The following is a 24336-nucleotide window of genomic DNA, read 5'->3' on the forward strand; positions in this document are numbered from 1 at the left end:
TAAAAATTGTGAGGTTAAAATTTTATTCTTATAACGTATCCCTATGTCAAATTACAAAACTTTTTGATAACAAAGCCATCTAATATACAAATATTTTACTTTATCACTTAAGTGAAACAAATTTGTGTATCACTGTGTTAATCTAAGTTAAAATTCAAAGAATTTTTTAATATACAGGCATTTTTTAAATTCAGAGTGGCTTTATATATATATAAAAAAAATACGCGTTAACTTGTTATTACTATTGCCATGGCAGCACAGTATTCAGTAATAGAGTTGTGATGAAGTAATTGGTTTATTATTCAATAAAATTAAATCATTTATAAGTCTGTGCATTTAGAATAAAATAATAAGAAAAGTTGAAGAATCAGTTCTCAAAGCCTCAACTACAGATTCGATTTCGCCAATTTTTATTCTATATGACATCTAGATACGTATGTTTTCTAGATGACATCTAGATACGTATGATTTCTAGATGACATCTAGGCATGCCATTTTTCTCTCAGTTTTCAATATTTCACCTCATGGGCAAAAAATTTTTTTTATTATAAACTGTTTTAATGAAGTTTATAACTGATGCTACAAGCACACTCGAATTTTCAAAAGATGTTCAAAATATAATTTTCATTAAAACTGGAATTTTATGCAGAAAAATCTAATTTATTCAGTAGTTCATTCGCCCAAATTTCGACTGTACCTCTATAAAATTTTAATACTGGGAACATTTATTCAATAATAGATGGCTTTCCAATAATAATAAAAAAATTGCATTAGAAATTAATATAACGTATTTTTTACCATATGAGAACTTTTCCTTATTTATTGAATTTTGTTCACAGATCTAGTACCACCAAAAGAGAAAAAAGAAACGTTAATGCAGAGATTCAATTATATTAAAAAGGAACATTCGCACCCAAGTTCAGCAATATCAAAATGGCGATTGTTTCAAAAATTCGGTAACATAAAAAAAAAAAAAAATCCGTTCACAAAATTGGAGCCATCAAAAAGAATAATTCATACTCAGATTCATAAACAAAAAACGACATTCGACATAAACAAAAAAACGACAAAGAATGAACATCATCAAATAGATTATTGGTAAACAAATTCAATACTATTAAGGAAGACTAGCTATACATTGATTCAATGCCCTCACAAAAAAATCAGTATGTAGATTTCTTGACAGAACCATTGATAAATAGATTTAATAATAACAAAACAAAACAAAAAAATCAATAATACATAGATTCCACGACCAACGAATAAAAGTTTCACCTACGCCTTTGACTGCTTAATCAAGTTTTAAGCATTACAATAGTTTTGAAATATTAATGGGAAAATTTGCATATTGGAATAAAAATAATATATTTTTATCATATGAAAAACATTTCTTCTTGATCTTTTTTTGTGACACTGAATCTCAATTAATTCAGGGCAAGTAAGAGAAAAATTGGTATTCATATTCAGCAACATTCGTATGACCATTGATACACAGATTATGTGTCACCAAATGAACCATTCGCTCAAACATTCAGAGAAAACTATAGACCATTTATACATAGATTATGTGCCACCAAATGAACCATTCGCTCAAAAATTCAGAGAAAACTAAAGATCATTTATACATAGATTATGTGTCACCAAATGAACCATTCGCTCAAACATTCAGAGAAAACTAAAGATCATTTATACATAGATTATGTGTCACCAAATGAACCATTCGCTTAAACATTCAGAGAAAACTAAAGATCATTTATACATAGATTATGTGTCACCAAATGAACCATTCGCTCAAACATTCAGAGAAAACTAAAGATCATTTATACATAGATTATGTGTCACCAAATGAACCATTCGCTCAAACATTCAGAGAAAACTAAAGATCATATATACATAGATTATGTGTCACCAAATGAACCATTCGCTCAAACATTCAGAGAAAACTAAAGATCATTTATACATAGATTATGTGTCACCAAATGAACCATTCGCTCAAACATTCAGAGAAAACTAAAGATCATTTATACATAGATTATGTCTCACCAAATGAACCATTCGCTCAAACATTCAGAGAAAACTAAAGATCATTTATACATAGATTATGTGTCACCAAATGAACCATTCGCTCAAACATTCAGAGAAAACTAAAGACCATTGATACATATATCAGTCCCATCAATTAAGTTAAATCTTCCAGCTTGTTGAGAGGAATTTTCTGTAAAAATAATTCCTCTTGGCAAGCTGGAAGGGAAAGGTAGATAGATTCCTTTATATGTAAGTTAATATCTGGAAACATAAATTGTTGATTATAAAAACAGTCAATATTATGTGCTTGAAAATCATTTTTTTTTGCCCCTAGCTTCCAAGATATTGCAATTATCGAAACACTAAATACAAAAGTTGTTCGTCTTAATGAGGTGGTAATTGTCTAAATGGATTTATTTTTCTATCTTCAGTGTTAAGGAAGCTTTAGGGAAGTTAAAATTTCAAACCCTTCCCTCTATTTCCATCTCCATTGAGCTAGATGGGTCATGTTGTGTTGTTGTTTCTCATGGCACTTGCCACGGATAAGCCAGTTGTTACGAAGACAGCGATTTAAGCCGGAGGGGGGAGCGTCTCTTGTTTTTATAGTAGCGCCAACTTGGGCCAAGAGTATGACTTTGCTACTCAAGCATCACTCATTCGCTTGCACAACCCCTTTTTACAGGAGGGCACATTCACACATCTCACAGATAGAACAACGGAAGAACAACCATGCCCAAACCGGGACTCGAACCCGGGCCGCCCAGATCAAGGGGAAAGACGCGCTACCCCTATGCCAGGTCGCCGGCAGATGGGTCATTAACGAACTCATCCAAGATTTTTACACTTTTAGCAACATTTTCCAAACCATTTAAAATCCAAACAAAATTATCCTATTCATAAGATAACATGGGCAAAGTATTATACGCATATTACATTATATAAACTTCTGAACGAAGGGTGATTTTGGGTTCTAGCGACCATGGATCGTTGAAGAACTGAACAAATTTTCTCCAAGTCTTGTCATGAGAACCATTAGTGGTGTGCCTACAAAAATCTACCTAAAATAAAAATTCCAGCTGCACTATTCTAAAGTAACAAATTTCTCCAGATCCGTATCCGACGACTTACACGGGTTGATAGACATTCTATTTTTTGTTGCATCCGCGAACTACCAGTATTACCCTTCTGCTATTCTAATGCTGAATTCGAACCCATTAACAAACGTTACATCGAAATAACGATTTAAAAAAAAAGCCGCCACTGAAAGAGTACTACATTATACACATACCTAAACTATAAAAGTAAGTAGCGCTCGTTAGTTCCCGATAGTTAAAGCTAAAGAGGGTCGTTAGCAACAGTTTGTGAGGCATCCCGCCATCCACACCTGTTGAGTTCAACGAGGCGAAACCTTGCTGCCATCGAACCCCAATTACGGCTCTGGCAGCGAAAGTGGGCCTCACTCGCACGCCCACATTCGATTAGTAAAGAAAAACGACAACTTTCCACACAACTCCTCTCTCATTACTTCTGGATTTTGTTTCGCGAAGTGGCAATAGTAACGATCGGTTGCTGTTCATGCTCTTCATTTTTGTTCTTTTAAATCCTAATGATTTACGAAAGATTTTAGTTTTGCTAACTTTTTTTTTTTTTCGTTTTTAAAAAATATTCATGACTTTATTAAACGAAAAAGAAGGAAGGAAGGAAGAATATGACAGAGATAAATATTGCGAAAGTGAAAGCGTATTTCTACTTCCTTACCTACAGGGTATAGAAAGAGAAAGCGTTATAATCGTCGAATAATTCTCTACGTTTCATACTTCTTCTAGTCCGAAAAATTGAGCATTTTTGATATTTTTTCTGTTTGTAAACACAGTAACTGAACGTAAGGAACGGTTTAACAAAAATTATTACATAATCTTAAACCACCAGTGTATATATATATTAAATTCTGGATAAAAGCTATCAACAGGAAGTCTTATTAATGAGAATATCATAAATAAAAGGAGATTTTCAAAACTATTAAACAATTCATTTCTACTATCTCGTGCACGTAGGTATAGAGAAAGTATAGTAATCGTCAAAAAATTCGAATTCGAAATTTTGACGTATCCCCACGTTTTAGACCGTCCTGAGTTCAGAAAACATAGTTTTGGAAAATGTGCATCTGTCTTTCTGTGACAAAGATAATTCAAAAACGATTTGAGTTAGACGCTTGAAATTTGGTATACGTTCACTATATCAAATTTGCCGATTTCTATCAAAGTTTGAGTAAAATTGGTTCAGAGGAAGTCTGGCTGTTCGAATATAATTTAACACGATAATTATAAAACAAAGAAGCTAGATAAATAAAATTCGGTTCACAAATTTAACATCAAGAATGTAGACATCTGTAAAATTTTGTGCCAAATCCAACAACAGGTTGACTGTCTGTCGGTTGTACTTTCCGAAAAAAGTAAATGCGATAGTTCAAAAGCGCAATGACTTAAGTATATCAAATTAGGTATGGAATTTTGTGACTACAAAAGCAGCTTTATGTTTCAATCGGTTGATAAAAACGCATCTAAAACACAAATTCGGATTTTGGATACTATTAACAGCATGCCAGTGATTAATCGCTAAAAAATTCGCCAAAGGTGGCACGGGAGATCCAGTAAAAATGCTAAATTCACGCCAAAGGCTAATATTTCGTAACTATTGTAAGCCAGTGCCCTGCACGGCGTTCTCTAGCATGACAAATTTATTAGAGAGTAAGCGAGAAAGTTTTGCGGAGACCACTCTCACTGGTGATCCATTACATTCTCGGAGTATCGAATTTTTCCTGATACAGACAGTTCATGTTATTTCCAAAAGCAGTTACATGGGTCCAACAGAAAATGTTGTGAAAAAAAAACCCCATTCATTATCAAATATAACTTTACAAAAATATTTCTATTGTATGGCTTGATTGAGATTTTAAGCTTAAATCACATTTTTGCAAATTGTGGAAAGATACACATATGTTCGAGATTTTGTTACGATGCACCAATAAATGACTCACATCAACTTTCAACTTTTATGTCTCATGATAAGAGAAGATGGCGTCAAGTCATTTCTAGCCTCATGATTAGGAATACTCTCAACTGTAGTGGTTCCCATGTATGATAATTATTAAAATTGGTAATATTTTTTATGAAGAAATCTATGCAAAATTGGTTTACAGTACGGGTAAATTAATCATCATCAAGTTAGAGATCGAAATGAAATCAAATTTGCATTCTAAATTATTTCTAAAGTAAATCTGAAACTGACATATGACTTTTACGATTTCTGCACCAGATCAAGAAAATTTGGCATTTGCCTTTCCAATTTTGTCAAGAAATCCCGGAGTTTGTCTTCTCCTGGCTTTGAGTCGTAATTCAACATTTCGTTTTCGTTTTTCATATGAAACAGCATCTTTTGTTTCATATGAAAGCTTATTACTTCTAGATATGCCATCGATGGTCATCTGCCTTCCATCATTCTCCATTATTGAGAGAAGTTTTAAAACACATTAACTGTGGATTCGCTATAAAGATAAACCGTGAAAGCATTCTCCAGCCATTATGCCGATTTCGAAAACGTTTGTTTCATATGAAAGCTCTTGATCCCTAGATGAGACATCAATGGTCAGTCAATTTTTAGTTGAAATCTTATTACCCCTAAATACGTCATTAATATTCATCTGTGAATATCACATTCCATTTTCCAGAGAGATCTCAAAGGCCTTACTTCATAACCATTTCCATTTCTCTGGAGGTGGGGAGACTGCAAGCCTGAACACATCCAAGGCGATTTCGTCATTTTTTCCCCGCCGATTAGTTTTATTACTTATCTTCGGGTTGGGCAAGATCGACTCAGCCTTTCATCCTTTTAGTGGGTCGATAAACTGAGGACCAAGCACACTTGGGAACTAAACACTGGGGTTTCAGCACTAAGCGACGTTCCTACGACCTGTCCGCCTGCAGACGACTCACACTCAGTCCCCCTCCCTTGATCTTCTCTTGCGGTTTTCTGGGGTGCTTTGATGTCTCTCTAGTTTGTCGGTAAACTGGACAGGCATCAAAGAACCCCAGAAAACCGCAAGACAGGGAAAATGGGAAAGCGTGCCTCGTCTGTAAAGCGACAGGTCGTTGGAACGGGGCTTTAGGCTGACCATCTAACTGGGACATATGCCTTGCACCCCAGGGCTCTCGGTCAAGAAAGCAGATATGCGCATCGTAGACCTTGGTCCACATGGGCTGTCGTGCCACTGAGTTTAGTTTATTAGTTTTATTACTTAAGGTGGGTTTTCACTCAGCCAGTTACAAGATTCCAGTAAATTCATGCATGCGTACAAGGAAGATTGCACATGCGCTGAAAAAGCAAACATTAGCAAGAGCCTGTTTCGACGGAATAAGTATTTGCTACAGCAAGTTTCTGCGCATGCGTCGTTTTATTGGATGGATTGTAGCTCGATGAATGTAAATTCTACTTTAGCATGCAATCAGAATGTTCTATGTTTATTTTAGAAGTATAATTTGAAATAATACTTTCTTTTTTTTGTAATACAATTAATTTAATCAAAGTTGGTAGAATTACAAATAAATGCAACTAATATCATGTTTAGACACCAAGGTGTCAAATGCGAAAAGTTTGAATTGATTCTTTTAAATGAATTAACCAATTTTAAACATGACGTATTTCATACTTGTGGATTTTTTCAATTATTTTATTTATTTATTATTAGCCTGAAAACCGGATAATTAATTCATATACAATTCATTTTGCATTGAAATATTTTGTCATACTCAGTTAACAGGTTAACAAATAATAAATCGATCTGGAAAGGGTTAAGTGAGGAATATCTATATTTCTTTATTCAACTATCGAAAAGTACTTCGAATAATCATTTCGAGTCACGAATTTTAACCAACACACAACAACCTCGACATTGCCAAAAGAAGATAAAAACAAAATTCCACGGAATCACTCGGATATTTCAATGCCTTTATTTCGCAAATAAAAGAGGGAAGAAAGAGCCAAGCAAGGCCAAATTGCTCCAAGAAAACTGTCCAATTTAGCCACATTTTGGAAAACAATGCAATACAGATAACATCGGAAGGCGATTACTTTAAATAAGAGAAAACCGACGATGTTCGGAAATTCGGCAATTTACAAGCCATCAGTTGTGCCGCTGGAGCAAGAAGAGATCATTTTCCTTTTGTCCAATCCCGACGAATTTCTGAGAATTGTCACTGCGCAGAAACTGCGCACTTGGCGAAGATTGGCGTGTACGTGAATTGAAGAATTATGCGGAAATGCTGTGATTGTTTCTGAAATTAAATTCCACATACGCGTGGTTGCGCGCTTAAATTTAAATTGGCGATAGTTATTCACACGGTAGCTAATTTATGGTAATGGACTTGCAATTCGTGTTGTCCATGATGAATTTAAATAAATTGGGTGTGTTGAAATAGTTAAATAGTTACCAAGTTTGTGTGTAAAATACTGTAGATGAAATACTGGTCTGGTGAAAAAAAATTAGAAGTGGCTAATAAATGCGAAATAAGTGTAATTTTTATTTTTTTAAATTATTTTTTCCTCGGGAGTAGCTGTTTGCATACCCAAATACAAGTCTTAATTTAGTCATGTCTTAATTTTTTGTTTAATGATTACCTCACATCACACACACACAAGAAACTACTATTTTAAATTATACTTGCACAATAGACCAAAAGCAGTTTGATTGGTTAGGCGAAATCGGTAAGGAAGGTTGTTAAAATTTTATTTTTCAGTGTAACTCAAAATTGGTGGGAATTTAAGTAACCATTACTAACATATCTTGGATTATTAATTTTCATCTTAATATAAATGAACTATGGCTATGTATGTATGTAAGTTTGTAAGTATGTTTCAGATCTCCTTAAATGACTGGAATTGGTTTCAATCAAACTTCGTGCTGTTATTATTTAAGACAAGAGAAAAAAAAAACCTCGTAAGCTTTCCAAAGTGCAAAAGTTAATTTAATATTCCATTTATTAGAAATCAATCAAATTTTGTCATTTTTATACAGCAACTTCGAATTATATTACAGGAAATATTTTAATATCTCCTTCAGATTCAAAATTTTACCGATTCAATGATACCAATTTTCTTTATGTGCAATTCTTTCTTCAGTTGTAATATCTGTTGTTGTATTGTGACTTATGGCACTTTACAAGCCCGCTGACAGTTATCTGTCAACGATTTAAGCCGAATGAGCGTCTCTTGTTTTTACAGTAGCGCCAACTAGGGTAAGAGTACGACTTAGCTACTCACGCGTCACAACCTTTTTAGGGGCATACTTTATTTATGCGTTTTTTCACTCATCCACAAATCTTAAATTATACCGGAATCAGAGAACGATCAACTTTGAACCAGTACCAGGTGTTATTCTCGGCATGGAGGACTTTGTGATCACAACAGATTTATACGTGTGCCAGCCACCACACACACGGAGAGTCTTCGGCCGGTGGGGGGTTCGAACTTAAAACCTAAGTGGATGCTAGTCCAGCGCCCTACCAACTAGGCTATCTGGGCCCTAATTATAATATCTTTTAGATATTAATGCAGACGATTTTGAAATACGGTAATAGTAAGATTCTGATTTACGTTACCTCTTTTTCGAAATTTCTGTTTCATATCTCATAGAAATTTTTTCATTGGTTATTTAACAGTGCTAGACTTAATAATTATTTAAGAACCCAATATTTCAATAAACAATAAAAAATTATAATTTGAGTAAACACTTATATTAAGAGCAAATTTGATTAAAATTCCCAGATTCCTGTGATTAAAAACGAGAAACCAATTTTTTTTTCTTTTAACAAGATGAGATTTACTTAAGTCTCTGGTGGGTGACCTTTTTTTGAATAGAGTTTTCGGTAATCAAAATTAAATATATCTCAACAAATACTGCGAATTTCGGAACGAAATTTGATAACATACATAAGAGGTATGATGGGTCGAATTATTAAAAAAAAAAATCGAGATACTAGTCAATTAATTCAGTTAGTCTATCTGAACAAACCTGCCATCATTTCTATCGACACCAATTTTGTGAAGATGCGATAATAAATAACAAAATTACAGAGGTATACAGACTGCATCAAAAGATTTGGAAACCCGCTATACAATCCGATTTGTGACGAAATAGTATATCGTGGAAATCAAATGAGAATTAGAGTAGATATCTTGTTGACATTTATGATCAGAAAAGAATTATCCATCTCACTGATTATTACATTTATAAAATTCCGTTCAGTAAACTTTTGCACCTAAAAAATGTTTTATTTCATTTCAACTAATCTATCTGAAACGCTAATGAAAAACCATTCAGTGATCTTAATTCGCAAAACTTAATACCCCGAGAAAAGGCCAAACGACGATTAAAGAATTTTCCGAATTAAAACCTATCTGCAAGCTGTAAATAAATATGTATATATAAAAAATAAATAAGTAAAATTGTATGAAATAATTGATAATATATAATTAAGCATGCAAGAAAAGCAATAAAGGCATGATTTTTCGCACTTTAAAAAAAGTTTCATTGTAAACTTTATTATTTTCTTTATTATGCAGTCATATACTTGAACTGTCTTTAAAAACTTCAAAATTATTAGTTCTGCATGAATCTACATTAGTACGAATAAATCTGCAACATTAAAAGTTACTTATATAAATTTCGATTCCACTTCTTTTCATTTATACTTGGTCAGTCCTTCGAAACGCGCATGAACGACTTTTTTGCTTCAAACAGCAATTCTAAACGATGCAATAACTAAATAAATAAATAAAAATATTATGCTCATTTTTTATGTATAATTAAGAGCACCTACTTAAAAAACAGAAAAGTCTAAAGCAGGGTTTAAAATTTTTCCTCCTTAACTATTAACTACATTTCGTTCTTGTCTCTCCTCCGCATAATAGCCCCAACCAAACGACCAGACTTTTCTGCCCACCCGATTCTCGTTTATGTCCTCCCCACACGAATGATATAATTCTTTTCCAGATCGTCTGCGATTTCGAATGTGGGGTCGAAGCTCTCTCGTGTCAGCGACATGAACTCGCTTTTTCTCTCCCTTAAAAGGGTGGCCGGAGCGAAAGGGTGGTTCGCCCACCCCGGTCACACCCACGCAAACACATTGCCGTTTGCTCTGGTGCACCCGGGTCGAGGGATTTATGGACATGGGAGCACATTCGACAGGTGTGCCCACGGATGGAGAAATAATGCTCTAGATTGTTTCTTATGGACTGTAATTGATGAAATGGGATCGGGAGAGTAAAGGTTGAATTACTGCGCATACGTGATCAGTTTGCAGTAAGTGAATATCTTCGATGAATTTGATGGAAGGGTCCCCCGGAAGTTTTTTCTCGCATACTCTGATAAGGGTTATACCTCCTCCTTCCGCATAAAATCGCGAATGCTCATGGTGTGTGTGCTTTTTAATTTCAAGTATCTCACGTATATGAGAGTTTTGTGCTTCGTAGTATAGTGATGAAAACTAATTATGCATCTTGCGATTTTTTTTCAATTAATAGAAAACTAAATTTTGATTCAGAACTATAATTTTATGGAAAAATTCACATACCAAATTTCATTCGTCTAAATTGTGTTTTACAGTTATTGCATTTACATGCATGAGATTAGTTTAGTTTAGTTATATTAACGTCACATTGTAAAGCAACACTAGGGCTATTTTGGGACGGACCTCGTCATTTTGAACCGCGGTCAGATGACGAGGACGACACCTGAGCTGGCACCCCCCTCTCCGCACCGCACCGCACCACACCATCGGGAGGACGTTTGGTCTGACTGATTTAACGTGCAACAGACCCCCTTACACGACGGTTCTTCGGCGGAATCAGGTCACGAACCTGAAAACCTACGGCTCACAAACCGACATCTTACCACCAGGCCACCGCGGCCCTTTACATGCATGAGAAACGACAGACAAAAAGTGTTCAATACTTTGACAAATTTGGTAACATATTTCATAGGAAATCTGCCCTTTAAATGTGGGTTTCAAATTTTAGCCATTTAGTTTTTTTTTAGTTATGTAATTATCATACATATATCTGCATCCTTTCTAAGCGTCACACCAAGCATACAGAAAAAGTTGCGGGATGAGTTAAAGTTTCGATTTTTTCATATTTCTGGTTGGGTTCATATTGAACTAATATTTGATTTGAATTTAAACTTTCCATTATTATTTTTGATTTCCGACGAATAACAAGGTTGAATTTTTATTTGTTTTCTTTTAAGACATGTGCACAATTGGGATATTCAATTATAATTACCCTGTAGATTCGATTTCTGTTGTTGTTGTTTATAATGGCACTTGCTATGTACAAGCTCGGTGACGAAGTCAGCGATTTTAAGCCAAGCGAGCGTCTCTTGTTTTAGTAGCGCCAACTAGGGCCAAGAGCACGTCTTAGCTATTCACGCAGCACATTCGCTTGCACAACCCCTTTATACAGGGGGGCACATTCACACATCTCACAGATAGAACAGATGAAGAACAACCATGCCCGAACTGGGACTCGAACCCAGGACGCCCAAATCACGGGACCAAACCCAGGACCCTGAAACTTTTTCGCATACTCTTTGGCATGACATTGTTTATTAACAAAGTCATGCCAAAAAAAATGCCTTGTATGGCATTGGCACACAATAGTTATGAAATATTAATTTTTGGCGTGAATTTAGCATTTCTACTGAATCTATCGTGTCATTCTTGGCGAGTTATTGGCGATTAATCTATGGCATGCCCTTAATATTATTCGAAAATTGAATTTGCGTTTTAGATGCGTTTTTCTCAACCGATTGAAGCAAAAATTTGACACAAAATTGCATTTGTAGTTATAAAATCCCACGCCAAATTTCACATATTCAAGTTGTTGCGTTTTTGAATGATCGCTTTTACATGTTTTTAAAAGTGCAGACCGACAGTCTGACAAATCCTCATTTAATATGGCTCAAAATGTGACAGGTGTCTGTACTGTAAATGTTAAATTTATGTATAGAATTGTATCTAACTTGCTCTCCGTTTTGTAGTTACTGTGTTAACTTATATTTGAGCAGACGGACAGAACGGATTTTACACAAAATATGATAGAAATATGCAAATTTGGTATAGAGACCGTATACTAAATATCAACCAAATTTTATCTGTCAAGCTCAAAGCAATTTTGAGTTATCGTTGTCACAGACAGACGGATATTTTCCAAAAATGTGTTTAGCGAATTCAGGGAGGTCTAAAATGTGGAGATTTGTCAAAATCTCGAGATCGAATTTTTTGATAATTACAATGCTTTCTCTATATACGTACACGAGAAAGTAAGAAGTAGCTTGCAATTTTTAAAAGTTTGGCAACCTTGTATGTAAAGCATGCTCCGTTTATGAGCAATGCTTTCATAGGCAACCAGACAGAAACAATATAGCTTTGCAAACATTTTTCACAGGCAATGTAAGGTTTAAAATCTGAAGATTCATCAATGCATCCAAGAGAAATATCGGGCGATTGCAATACTTTGTACACTTCATGCAAGAGAAAATAATTATAAAGCAGCATCAAAAGGCATTGCACTTTTGAATTCTGGAAATGATTCATATTCATGTTCAATAATAACGAATATATCCATGCGGAATTTTTTCTCTCGATGCGGTTCCAGTTTTGTCCAGAAAGATAATCTTCCTCTTAATGAAGGGGTAATGATGGCGCTGGAAGCGCTGCGTAGGTTTTGTGTTTGGGTGTATTTACCACTGTTCTGTTTTCCAAGAATCCAATGAATTCCTTACCAGGGATAATGATAAGGTACAAATAACATATAATGATAATGGCCCGTGTAATGATGGTGTCAGAGAAATAAATTAAACATCATTTACTTTCTCTTCTTTCATTTTAACATGTTATGTATGATTTCACCTTTTAAATGAGTCATTTAAATGAGTAAGTGTTTTGCAATAAACGATATGATCATCCTTTTTACTTTTTTGGATATGAAGAATAAAAAGATGATATACTGTAATCAGTAAAAAATTCGATAAATGGATGATCATCTTTTTCCACGTTTAGATAAAGGGTTCTAAATTCATTGCACCTTTGAGTCCTTGCTTAAACGGTTATGTTCCGATTCCGACTTTTTTTTTTTATTTTAAAAATACTGCTAACTTTCTATTGCATTTATGAAGTGGCGTTTTAAAAAAGTTAATTTTTTATTAATCATTTATTTTACTTTACTTCGAATGCGGTATTGTTTGTAAACTTTAATGTGGCTCTTAGTGTATAATTTATGTAGTGGAGAACGCCTGATGACGAGCGCCATCTGCTGGCCAACAGGTGTTGATGCTTGTTAGACGGAGTGCAGATCAGACGGATCTGGACGAAAGTAAAGACGTGTGAGACGAGACGGGTCTCTGAACGAAAGACGCGACGTATTCGACGAAATCTATTTATGTTCAATTCTTTTATGTTAATGTAATTGTCCCTAAATGTAATTAAATGTGCGTTCTAAAATAGTAGTGATCTTTGAGTCCTACATTTATTAAAACAGATTATCCCTTCTTATTACTGATACTTACAATACTTAAATATTGCAGTTCTCGTGATCATATGCCGTAAGACTGAAAAACAATCTTTCTGTATATGGGTTTCGATTAAAACTTTTTAGGAAACTACAAATTTTATTTGAAGATCTCATATCAAATTTCATTTGTCTAGCGCAAGGGTTTTTTTGAGTTAAATTGTTCATAAAGAAATAAACATAATGCATAATGTGTGTTTTTCGGACTCGGAGTAGTCTGAATCATAAAAAATTGGACAAAATTTCGAATTCGATTTTCTTTTTTTGACGATTTTAATAATTGTTCCTTATAAGCTTCGTATACAAAAAAGAAAATATTATTATTAATTTAGATTCATTTAAATACAATATCAGGCTATCTAATACAAAATAATTTTTAAGGAAAATGCATCTCTTGTATTTGCTAGCAAGGAAATCGTAGATGAATCATGGGAAATGCGTTCACAAGATTTAAGCGGAAAGAAAAAGCATTTCCTTTTAAAAGTGAAACAACAGAATTTTTAGTGTAGCAATTTATTGAGAAATAATAATAATAATAATAAACACCCAGAGGAAGTGGTCTCCCAAAACCTTTCTCGCATACTCTCTAATAAACTTGCCATGCCAGAGAACGTCTCACATGGCACAGGCGTACAATAGTTACTTTTGAAGTGAATTTAACATCCTTACTGAATCTATCTTGCCCTTCTTGGCGAGTTATTTGGCGAGTAATCCCGGGCATGCCTTAATAGTATCAAAAATACGAATTAGTGTTTTAGACAAGTTTATCTCAACCGATTGAATAAAAAATCTGGCACATAACTGCAACTGTAGTCACAAAATCCCATACCAAATTTCATATATATTTAGTTATTGCGTTTACATGTTTCTGAAATTATAGACCGACAGACAGTCAATCCGTGTTTGGATATGGCTCAAAATTTGACAGGTGTCTACACAATAGATGTAGAATCTGTGTACTGAATTTTATCTAACTCTTTTTATTTTGTAATTGCTGTGTTAACTTATATTCGAGCCGGCGTCCTGGCATAGGGGTAGCGTGTTTTCCCCGTGATCAGGGTGTACCGGGTTCGAGTCCCGGTTTGGGCATGGTTGTTCTATCTGTGAGATGTGTGAATGTGCCCTCCTGTAAAAAGGGGCGCCCTAGTTGGCGCTACTATAAAAACAAGAGACGCGCCCCCTTCGGCTTAAATTGCTGTCTTCGTAACAGCGGGCTTGTCCGTGGCAAGTGCCATAAGAAAGAACAACTTATATTCGAACAGACACACAGACTGGCTTCCTCTAACAGATTATACTCAAAATTGGACAGAAAACTGAAAACTTGATGTAAAGTCCGTATACAAAATTTCAACCATCAAGCTCAAAGCATTTTTGAGTTATCTTTGTCACAGACAGACAGACAGACAGACAGACGAACATTTTCCAAAAATGTTTTTTCCGAATTCAAGGAGGTCTAAAACGTGAAGACGTCAAATAATTTTGACGATTCTCTATATTATGTATACGAGAAAATAAAACTGATCTAAAACAGTTAAAGTTTCAATTAGTTTTTGAGAGAAAGAGAAAAAAAATTTTTTTTAAAGGCGTTATTTGTTTTAAAAAAATCATTTATTAAATGCTATCTACCTGCTAGTATTCATTGCATCAAATACACACAAAATTCAAAAACTTTCCGCTGTAGCAATTATCTTTCATAAAAACCATTCAACCTCGTCAATGTCAAACAGAAGTTACAATGAAGTACATTTGAAGCCAGTCGTAACGACGGACAACAACACAAATCAAAAGAGTTCATGTTCGCTGAAAAGTTTACGACCGATATCAAATCCCAACAAAAAAAGGCGCCAACCACTGTTATCGAGGTCCAAATCGCTTCTTAACGAGGCGACCATAGACCTAATGCCACAATAAATGCCGAAGAATGGGCTTTGCCCACTGGAACACTTGAAGGCCATTGTGGTTGGAACTTGGAGCATGCCACAGAATGTGCTTAGCGGCGCGATTCCGCGCCTGTATTATACTTTGCAACTGAAGTGAAGAAGGAGCATTCTTTGGTAAAAGTGATCGCCTTGTAGAATTCTGTGGTGCAAGTAGAGCGATGTCTTTTTGGTGGAATGAAGGCGGGAACAGACAAGGATCATGGGATAGGAGGTTGATTTGTCTGTGGGCAAAGGTTTGATGGCAGATTTTCACCTTTGAACCCTATTGTAGAATCACTTGGCGAATACACCTTTATTTGTTGCATTTCCTCTTTTTTTTCCCCATTCTTTCTTTCGTTAGTTAAATTCTTGAGAGATTTGGTCCAGTCATCCATATCGTTTAACAAATCAAAATTACAACAATTAAATACTGATTCGTATGATAATTTTGCGTCATATTTGGCTTGCTGTAAAGGAAACGTATTTCCACAAAGAAGCAATACTATGTATTACAAGTACCCGTCGGGACAAGTTGTTATTATGTTAACAATATCTTAAATTTGACTGCCAAGATTAATTAGAAAAAGTTATAGTCAGTTCAGCAGAATTCTTAAATAAAAACAAAATATAACATAGTGCACTTTAGAAATAAATATGCAGTAACATTAAAAGTAAACAATAAAGACCAGCAATACTATAAACTAAAAAAACTTTACGAACACTCAAATCAAAGCAAATCATTAAATACAGATCGAAGCAAATAGAGATTCACTAGCATAAAAAATACAACGCCAAATACAAAATTTTAAAAAACTTGTTCGCAAGAGAAGAATATAATGTATAAGCATAAATATAAAATAAAAATTGTAGAACTCGGCTCATTAATCTTTGTTACAACCCAACCTAAAACAAAATATAAAGGAAAAGATGTAATTTAAGATTCCAAAACAAAATTTTATTTATGCTTGACTTTATTCATAAATTATAGTTTAAACAGTAAAAAGCACCCCTCTATAATTGCTTGAAGCCAAAACAGAAGTTGGGACTTACTTTTCTAAAAATGAGCAAATAAAAAGAGGTGTTTTTAAATATCACCTAAGTTCTTTTCTTAAAGATTCGTTTTCACGTTCGTAAATTCAGAAAGAGAAATAATTACAATTGTCAAATAATTCGAAAACGGAATTTTGCCGAATTTTCACATTCCAGGCTCCCCTCAGTCCTAAAAATACATTTTTGGAATTTGGTCTCTTTGTCTATCTGAACGCGATGATTCAAAACTTCCTTGAGCTAAGCGGATGAAATTTTGTATGTAGTCACCACGTGAAATTTGTAAAACTTTGAACATAATTCATTCGCAGAATGTCTATATGAGAGTGCATGAATACGAAAATTATGAAACTAAAAACATAAAGGGATAAAATTTCTCAATTTTAGCATCTAACTAATTTTATGTTTGATTACCTCAGAAACTTCAATTCATGTTTCTAATCCACGCCATGCATTAACCCTTTCACAACGGGCTTATCATATATTCATCACCAGCGAACGTGTCTCACGGCAAGGCGTACCACCCGTGCCTTTCTGGAAATTGAACTCATGGGACGGTGATGCATATGTGCAATTTAAACTGAAACAATTTTTAAACGCCTCTAGATGTCTCCCTATGTCCATTACTTTTGAAATAAATATAGTTTTAGTATCCTAACTTTCAGTTTGCTCATATTCAATCTCACTTTAGTATTTCACTCATCAGCTGTTGCGGGTTAGGGGGATAAGAGTTAAGTAAATGAACAGAGCTTTGTTGTGTAACTTTCCACTTGATAGAATCATTCTGGTTCTGGTTTCCATCCGAATTCCTTTCTTCTTTTTTTGTTATTGCTGTGTAACCGTAACTAGTCTTTTTGCATTTTACCGTCAATTCTATTTAATGTGCTTAACTTTCAGTTACATTTCGTGTCTTCGCTTTAAATTATGGAAAACTCTGGTTTCGGTTTTCTACGGCAAGAAAATCCGATTTATCAGAGGAAAAATCTGCTCATATTATAAATGAACTGATAATCTAAAAAGGTAGAACAAAAATTATGACATCAGGACTTAAACTTTATTTTTTGTGATTTTTTTTTTCAAAGTTAGGCTTAGCGACTCAAAACCCCCATCTTGTGGGATGATTCCTTTCGTGTACGCTCCGTCCAATGCGTGCGTCTAAGAAAGAGAGCTTTTGTCCCGAAAGGACTAACCCACTTGACAATCGGTGGACAGTGCAAGTAGTTTTGTAACATATGCGCAAATGCACACGGATTAATGTTTATTTCAACGAAAACTGAGCTGTTTATCTGAATGAAAATGGAAAAATAAACCATCAAAATTAAGCTAAACTATTCCATCTATTGTAGAAGTTAATGACGTTTAAGTTGCATGTCCTAAATTTAAATTAAATGAAAATTAAAATGTGGATCTACCAGGACACTGTCTTGTGAACAGTGAAGTTCAGAAACGAACAAATTCATTTCCTGGAAGATAAATGATAATGAAGTGTTTTATGAATGGCGTGTGAGTTGTCTCGTGATGGTGGGCAAAACACAATAAGAATTACATTCCAAATGCTATTGACAAAATGCAGTAAAAAATAAACACACACATTCCATTCTAGAATCCATAATGGCATGCTCTAGTTAAATGCCTCTGCCCATTCAATTGCCCATATATGTATTAGGAACTATTTGCGACATCTGTCCAGCCAGCATCGTTCCCGCGCACAAGTGGCTGTAGCATAAGACTAGGTCACCACCTGTTGCTTGTTATGCTATAGGACATAGGGGTGTCGTTGGGAAAATAGAATTCCATGAAATGTTCTCTTTCACATAAACTAGATCACTGGTGGCAATTTTGCAATAACATCGGAAGTGGATCAACAAGAAAATATTAATTTCTATGCTCTCAAGATACTCGAATTCTTTTGCTATGATTCTCTAAAATGATATAGAAGAGCATATCAAAGCATTGAAAAAGACTACCAGGATTTTATATACAATGAAAAATTTTGATTTTTAATGTATCTATACTGTTAAGGTGACCAGGCTTCAAGGTATAATTACAATAGTATAGAATGCCGACAATTTGTCGTGGAATAAAAAAAATTTAATGCCTACAATAAAATACGTAATTATGAAAATTAAATAGGAATAATAAAAGGAGCATTAAAAATATATTTCTGCTATATTTCTTGTGGCCTGATTCATCTGCATAGGCCGTCAGAAGCGGATTTCTAGCTGGGAAGATTAGAAAACTATCTAGGGCCCGTTTGCTAATAAGAGAGGAGACAGACAGATTAATTCAAAAATTATTAATAGCCTAGTTACTAAATAAAGTTACTTTATTACCATTTGGTAAAAAAACCCACACAAATACGAAACTCTAAAAATAGGAATTCTATGAATTATAAAATATAAGAATAGTATCAGCACATTTTAAAACATAATTAGTCAACCACAAGTCTGTTAGATTCTGTTCAGTTAGCACAGAATTTAATATACAGTAGCATATAGTTCAAATACTACTGTATATTAAATACTATGCATAATGCTGTATATTAAATACTATGCATACTACTGTATATTAAATACTATGCATACTACTGTATATTAAATACTATGCATACTACTGTATATTAAATACTATGCATACTACTGTATATTAAATACTATGCATACTGCCGTATATTAAATACTGTGCATACTGCCGTATATTAAATACTGTGCATACATACTGCCGTATATTAAATACTATGCATACATACTGCCGTATATTAAATACTATGCATACTGCCGTATATTAAATACTATGCATACTGTCGTATATTAAATACTGTGCATACTGCCGTATATTAAATACTGTGCATACTGCCGTATATTAAATACTATGCATACATACTGCCGTATATTAAATACTATGCATACTGCCGTATATTAAATACTATGCATACTGCCGTATATTAAATACTGTGCATACTGCCGTATATTAAATACTGTGCATACATACTGCCGTATATTAAATACTATGCATACATACTGCCGTATATTACTATGCATACTGCCGTATATTAAATACTATGCATACTGCCGTATATTAAATACTGTGCATACTGCCGTATATTAAATACTGTGCATACATACTGCCGTATATTAAATACTATGCATACATACTGCCGTATATTAAATACTATGCATACTGCCGTATATTAAATACTATGCATACTGTCGTATATTAAATACTGTGCATACTGCCGTATATTAAATACTGTGCATACATACTGCCGTATATTAAATACTGTGCATACTGCCGTATATTAAATACTATGCATACTGCCGTATATTAAATACTATACATACTACTTTATATTAATATACAATGCATAGCATCAATATGCATAGTATGTTAAATACTATGCTTACAGCTGGATATTAAATACTATGCATACTTCTGGATATCAAATACTATGCATACTTCTGGATATCAAATACTATGCATACTGCTGGATATCAAATACTATGCATACTGCTGGATATCAATTGCTATGCATACTGCTGGATATCAATTGCTATGCATACTGCTGGATATCAATTACTATGCATACTGCTGGATATCAATTGCTATACATACTGCTGGATATCAAATACTATGCATACTGCTGGATATCAAATACTATGCATACTGGTGGATATTAAATACTATGCATACTGCAGGATATTAAATACAATGCATATTTCTGGATATTAAATACTTTGCATACTTCTGGATATTAAACACTATGCATACTTCTGGATATTAAACACCATGCATACTTCTGGATATTAAATACTATACATACTTCTGGATGTTATTACCTTACAAATACTACTGTAATTGAACCATATACTAATGCATATAAAAATGGACACAACTCATAATAAATAAATAAAAACACGCATTTTAACAAAGTAAGGAAGTTTTAAATAAATAATAAAAATGTTAATTATATCAAAAATCAATTGAAATGAAATACTAAATTGATCAGAAACAGAGTTCTCATAGTCTTCATAATAAGCACTGCAAGGACCACATATTGCCTAAATCCACCCATGTAATTCGCGTTAAAAAGAGCCTATTTCTATGTATATTCTTTATTGAAAAGTAAAATTCTTTAATAGCGAACTTTAAAAAAAAATCAAATCTAGTTCATCATCTCTTTAAACGCGAGCTGCATCTTTATTAGCGAGACAATCTCTTGAAATATTTTTTTAGAACAGTCGGATTAGCTGAAACGTTTCATAACAATATTATATATATATATATATATATATATATATATATATATATATATATATATATATATATACACAAACAGCAAAAACTGCAAAAGAAAATTAAGCTTACTTTCAGTTGATATCAGTCATTTCAAATAACTTCTAAAAATTAGGTCTAATTATTTTTTAATCTGAACTATTAAATGAAACAAATTAGGGGACAATTAATTTAAATTTTGAACAAATTCTAAATACTTCTTATCTTTGCCACAGACAGATAAACAGACATTTTCCAAAAATAAAGTGTTTTTCGAACTCAGAGAGGCTTCAATCGTGGAGAGTCGTCAAATCTCGAATTCGAACTTTTTAACGACCATAATACTTCCTCTAAATTTCGTATAAGTAAAAATAATCGTGAAATGGAGTAAAGTATTTTCCAATGTCCTGAATTTACCTGTTATATGTTTATTAATAATTACTCCTATGTTAAATTAAATAAACTAAATCAATTTTCTAAAAAAGTTAACTGCCAGAGAATTGTAGTTCCGAATTTTTACTAAACATGGATTAAGGCATTCTAAGCATGATCAATGCATATTAATATCTGACTAATCTACATTTTACTGTTATCAGTTAAAAAAAATAAAAGTAGTAGTAAAATATTTATATTTCTTTAACTTATGATTTTTAATAAAAATTTTATGACAAGCCATTTTATTGTATCTGATTTTAGTTAGATGTTTCTCCTATTGTTCAAAAGTCCTACCCCCTCCCATTGGTCATTCTTTCCTTTCCAAATCCATTGTCCTGAACTGCGTGTGTAGTTTTTAAAACGTCTTGGTTTGAGCATAACAAATTCTGGTCATTTTTTCCGAAACTCATACATAAACATTTCTGTGAGAACTAACCGTAAAGGTAGTTTGTTTGCATAATAAGTCAACTCGAAGTTTCAATGTCTCGTATGGCAATTAAAGTGATGTTCGCAAGGACATCAAGTAATCACTTGAAAAGCTTTTACTCAACAATAAATATCACCGCTCTTAACATGATGAGAGCTGTTTGAGGCCCGCAGCTGTTTCAAGTCTGATCTTCGTCTGAATCGCACATAAATTAAGAGCTCTCAATGAAGCCCAACCTTTGGCCCGCAATTAAGATGCTAGCAGAGGAAAATAAGATGGTTTTTTTTTTTCAAAATAAATTAGGCGAAGAGTTGTGATTTAAACAATTAAAATACCAATCTCGTGCAGATTGTGTAGTTTGTTGCAATAAAACTGTATTTATTTGTCTCTATGCATCGCTTTAATCAATGGCGGATTAGGTATTTTGCGGTTGTGGGCAATGCGCACACTATGAGTTCACTCATTTAATCAGAGTGTCAATCTAGCTTTTCATTTCAACACATTTTTAACACGATTTTAGGATAATCCTTTTTATTTTATTTACTTTGTGAAAATATATTTGTTTCTACAGTATATTTCCCAAGTAAACGATTCGCGACAATCCGGTTTAGTTTTCTTTTATCGCAATTAAATGAGGAAGGCAAGGCATTGTAGAAACTATTAAAAAAGCCAAGTGAAAAAAGCCAAGCTTAAATGTTAAATGTCTTTTTGTCGACCGATTGAAATGAAAATTTAAGATGGAACTACAATTTTACTAACATGCTCACATAACAGATTTCATTTATTTATGTGAGCTGTTGATTATTGAGCTATCGCGTTTACATGAATTAAAACCGTTCTCAATTTAATTGGTGTTCCCAAACGCAAAAGAGTCGGAAATACAGATTCGATAATTGAACATTAACATAACTAAAGTATAAATAAGCCACAATCGAAATCTTAAATTAATTCATAATTTATAGTTTTCATTCCAAAGTATATTTAAAAATTGTAAACTGTATTTTGACTTACCAAACGATATATCCAAGTTCAGACGATAAATTTAAATAATTCATCACACATCGCTCATTCATCTACGTTAAATTTTTCACAATATTTTGAAAACGAAACGAGAAGCATTTACAGATCGTAAACAGGAACGAAAAAGAACAACATCGCACGACGCTCTTGAATTTAAAAAGAACATTATTTTAATGCCCTCCAGCTGAAACAGCCATTTAAACATTTATAGTCCCGATTTTTCTTTGGCCGAGACAATAAATTATTCAAATTGAAATACTTGTTACTCTGGAATAATAAGATTATCATCCCAAATAACGGTTGGAAGCATATAAAGAAGTTTGAACACCTGCCTTAATTTCCATCTATAATACGACGTAGTTTCACTGCAGAATCCAAACACGAAAAAGGAATTTTTCTTCTTTGAACACACGGGGTCCAATAAAGAAATGCGAATATTTTAGGAATCGGTGATATCAATTATAATAATATGAAGCGGCCTGCTTTGTAAATACAGTCAGGAATCTTATTTTTCCGTCTATTATGAAAAAGGCTCCAACTCGTCGTACTAAATTTAGATTTTCTTATTGTCATCTAAAGCTAGAGGTTATTATAAAGGGTGTCCTAAAATTAACGTGATTTGAATTTACCACCATCCGTGCAGTCAAGTGTTGGTAACCCTATTTTAAAAAAACAAACATTTTTTTAAAATTCTAAATTAAAAAAATTGATTAATTAAAAAAACATTAGGCCGGGATAGCCTGGTTGGTAGAGCGCCGGATTCGCGTCCCTTAGGTTGCGAGTTCGAACCTCGCCGGCCGAAGATTCCCCGAGTGCTTGGTGACTGACGCGCGTTAAATCTGTCGTGGTCACAAAGTCCTCTATGTCGAGAGTAATACCACTGGGGGTACTGGATCAGGGGTGATCGTTCTCTGATTCAGGTCTAAATTACGATCTGTGGTTGAGTGAATGAGATGCGTGAATGAAGTCCGCCCCGTAAAAAGGGTTGTGACGAGTGTGTAGCTAAGTCGTTCTCTTGGCCCTAGATGGCGCTACTATAGAAACAAGAGGCGTTCCCCCTCAGGCTTAAATCGGCTGTCTTCGAACAGCGGGCTTGTCCATGGCAAGTACCACAAGAAACAACAAAAAAAAACCATTTGAAAGTTCAGGGTTGATAAAAATGGAGCGTCACACGATAGAACAACGTGTTTTTATTGTTGAATAATACTTCAAAAATAATGAAAGTTTGGCTGCCACAGTTCGAAAATTTGAGAATTGTCCCCTAGACTGTGGGATTTAACACCATTGGATTTCCGATTTCCTTTTATGGGGCTGTTTGAAATCAAAGGTCTATGCTAACAAGCCCACAAGAACGCGTGCACTGCAGAAAGAAATTCAACGCTGCATAAAGAAATTCAGCCATATTTATTCAGTGGAAAATTTCGACAAAAGTGTGCGTATGTGTCAGCAAAGCCGTGGAGGCCATTTGCCGTATGTCTTATTTCGTACATAACCCTATCCTGTGTACTTTACGTTTCGATAAAAATATAACAATTTAAAGAAAAAAAACTGTGCTTATTATTTAATCCA

The 24336-nt window shown here is 33.9% G+C and overlaps 1 protein-coding gene across 2 annotated transcripts in view; it reads right to left on the bottom strand.

The window, feature by feature from the left end:
• The window catches only part of LOC129974954 (uncharacterized), a 215544-nt gene that overhangs the window by 112178 nt on the left and 79030 nt on the right, over nucleotides 1-24336 (bottom strand). Inside the window, exon 1 of one of the 2 annotated variants that reach the window (XM_056087773.1) lies at nucleotides 22759-22863. The exons of the other annotated variant lie outside the window; for it this stretch is intronic. Within the exon in view, the coding sequence (XP_055943748.1) occupies nucleotides 22759-22820 (62 nt within the window). The 5' untranslated portion in view covers nucleotides 22821-22863. Of the gene's footprint in view, nucleotides 1-22758; nucleotides 22864-24336 lie in introns of those variants that run through there. 2 annotated transcript variants of the gene reach the window in all.

This window comes from Argiope bruennichi, chromosome 7, assembly GCF_947563725.1.
Source record: "Argiope bruennichi chromosome 7, qqArgBrue1.1, whole genome shotgun sequence".
NCBI classification, from domain to species: domain Eukaryota; kingdom Metazoa; phylum Arthropoda; class Arachnida; order Araneae; family Araneidae; genus Argiope; species Argiope bruennichi.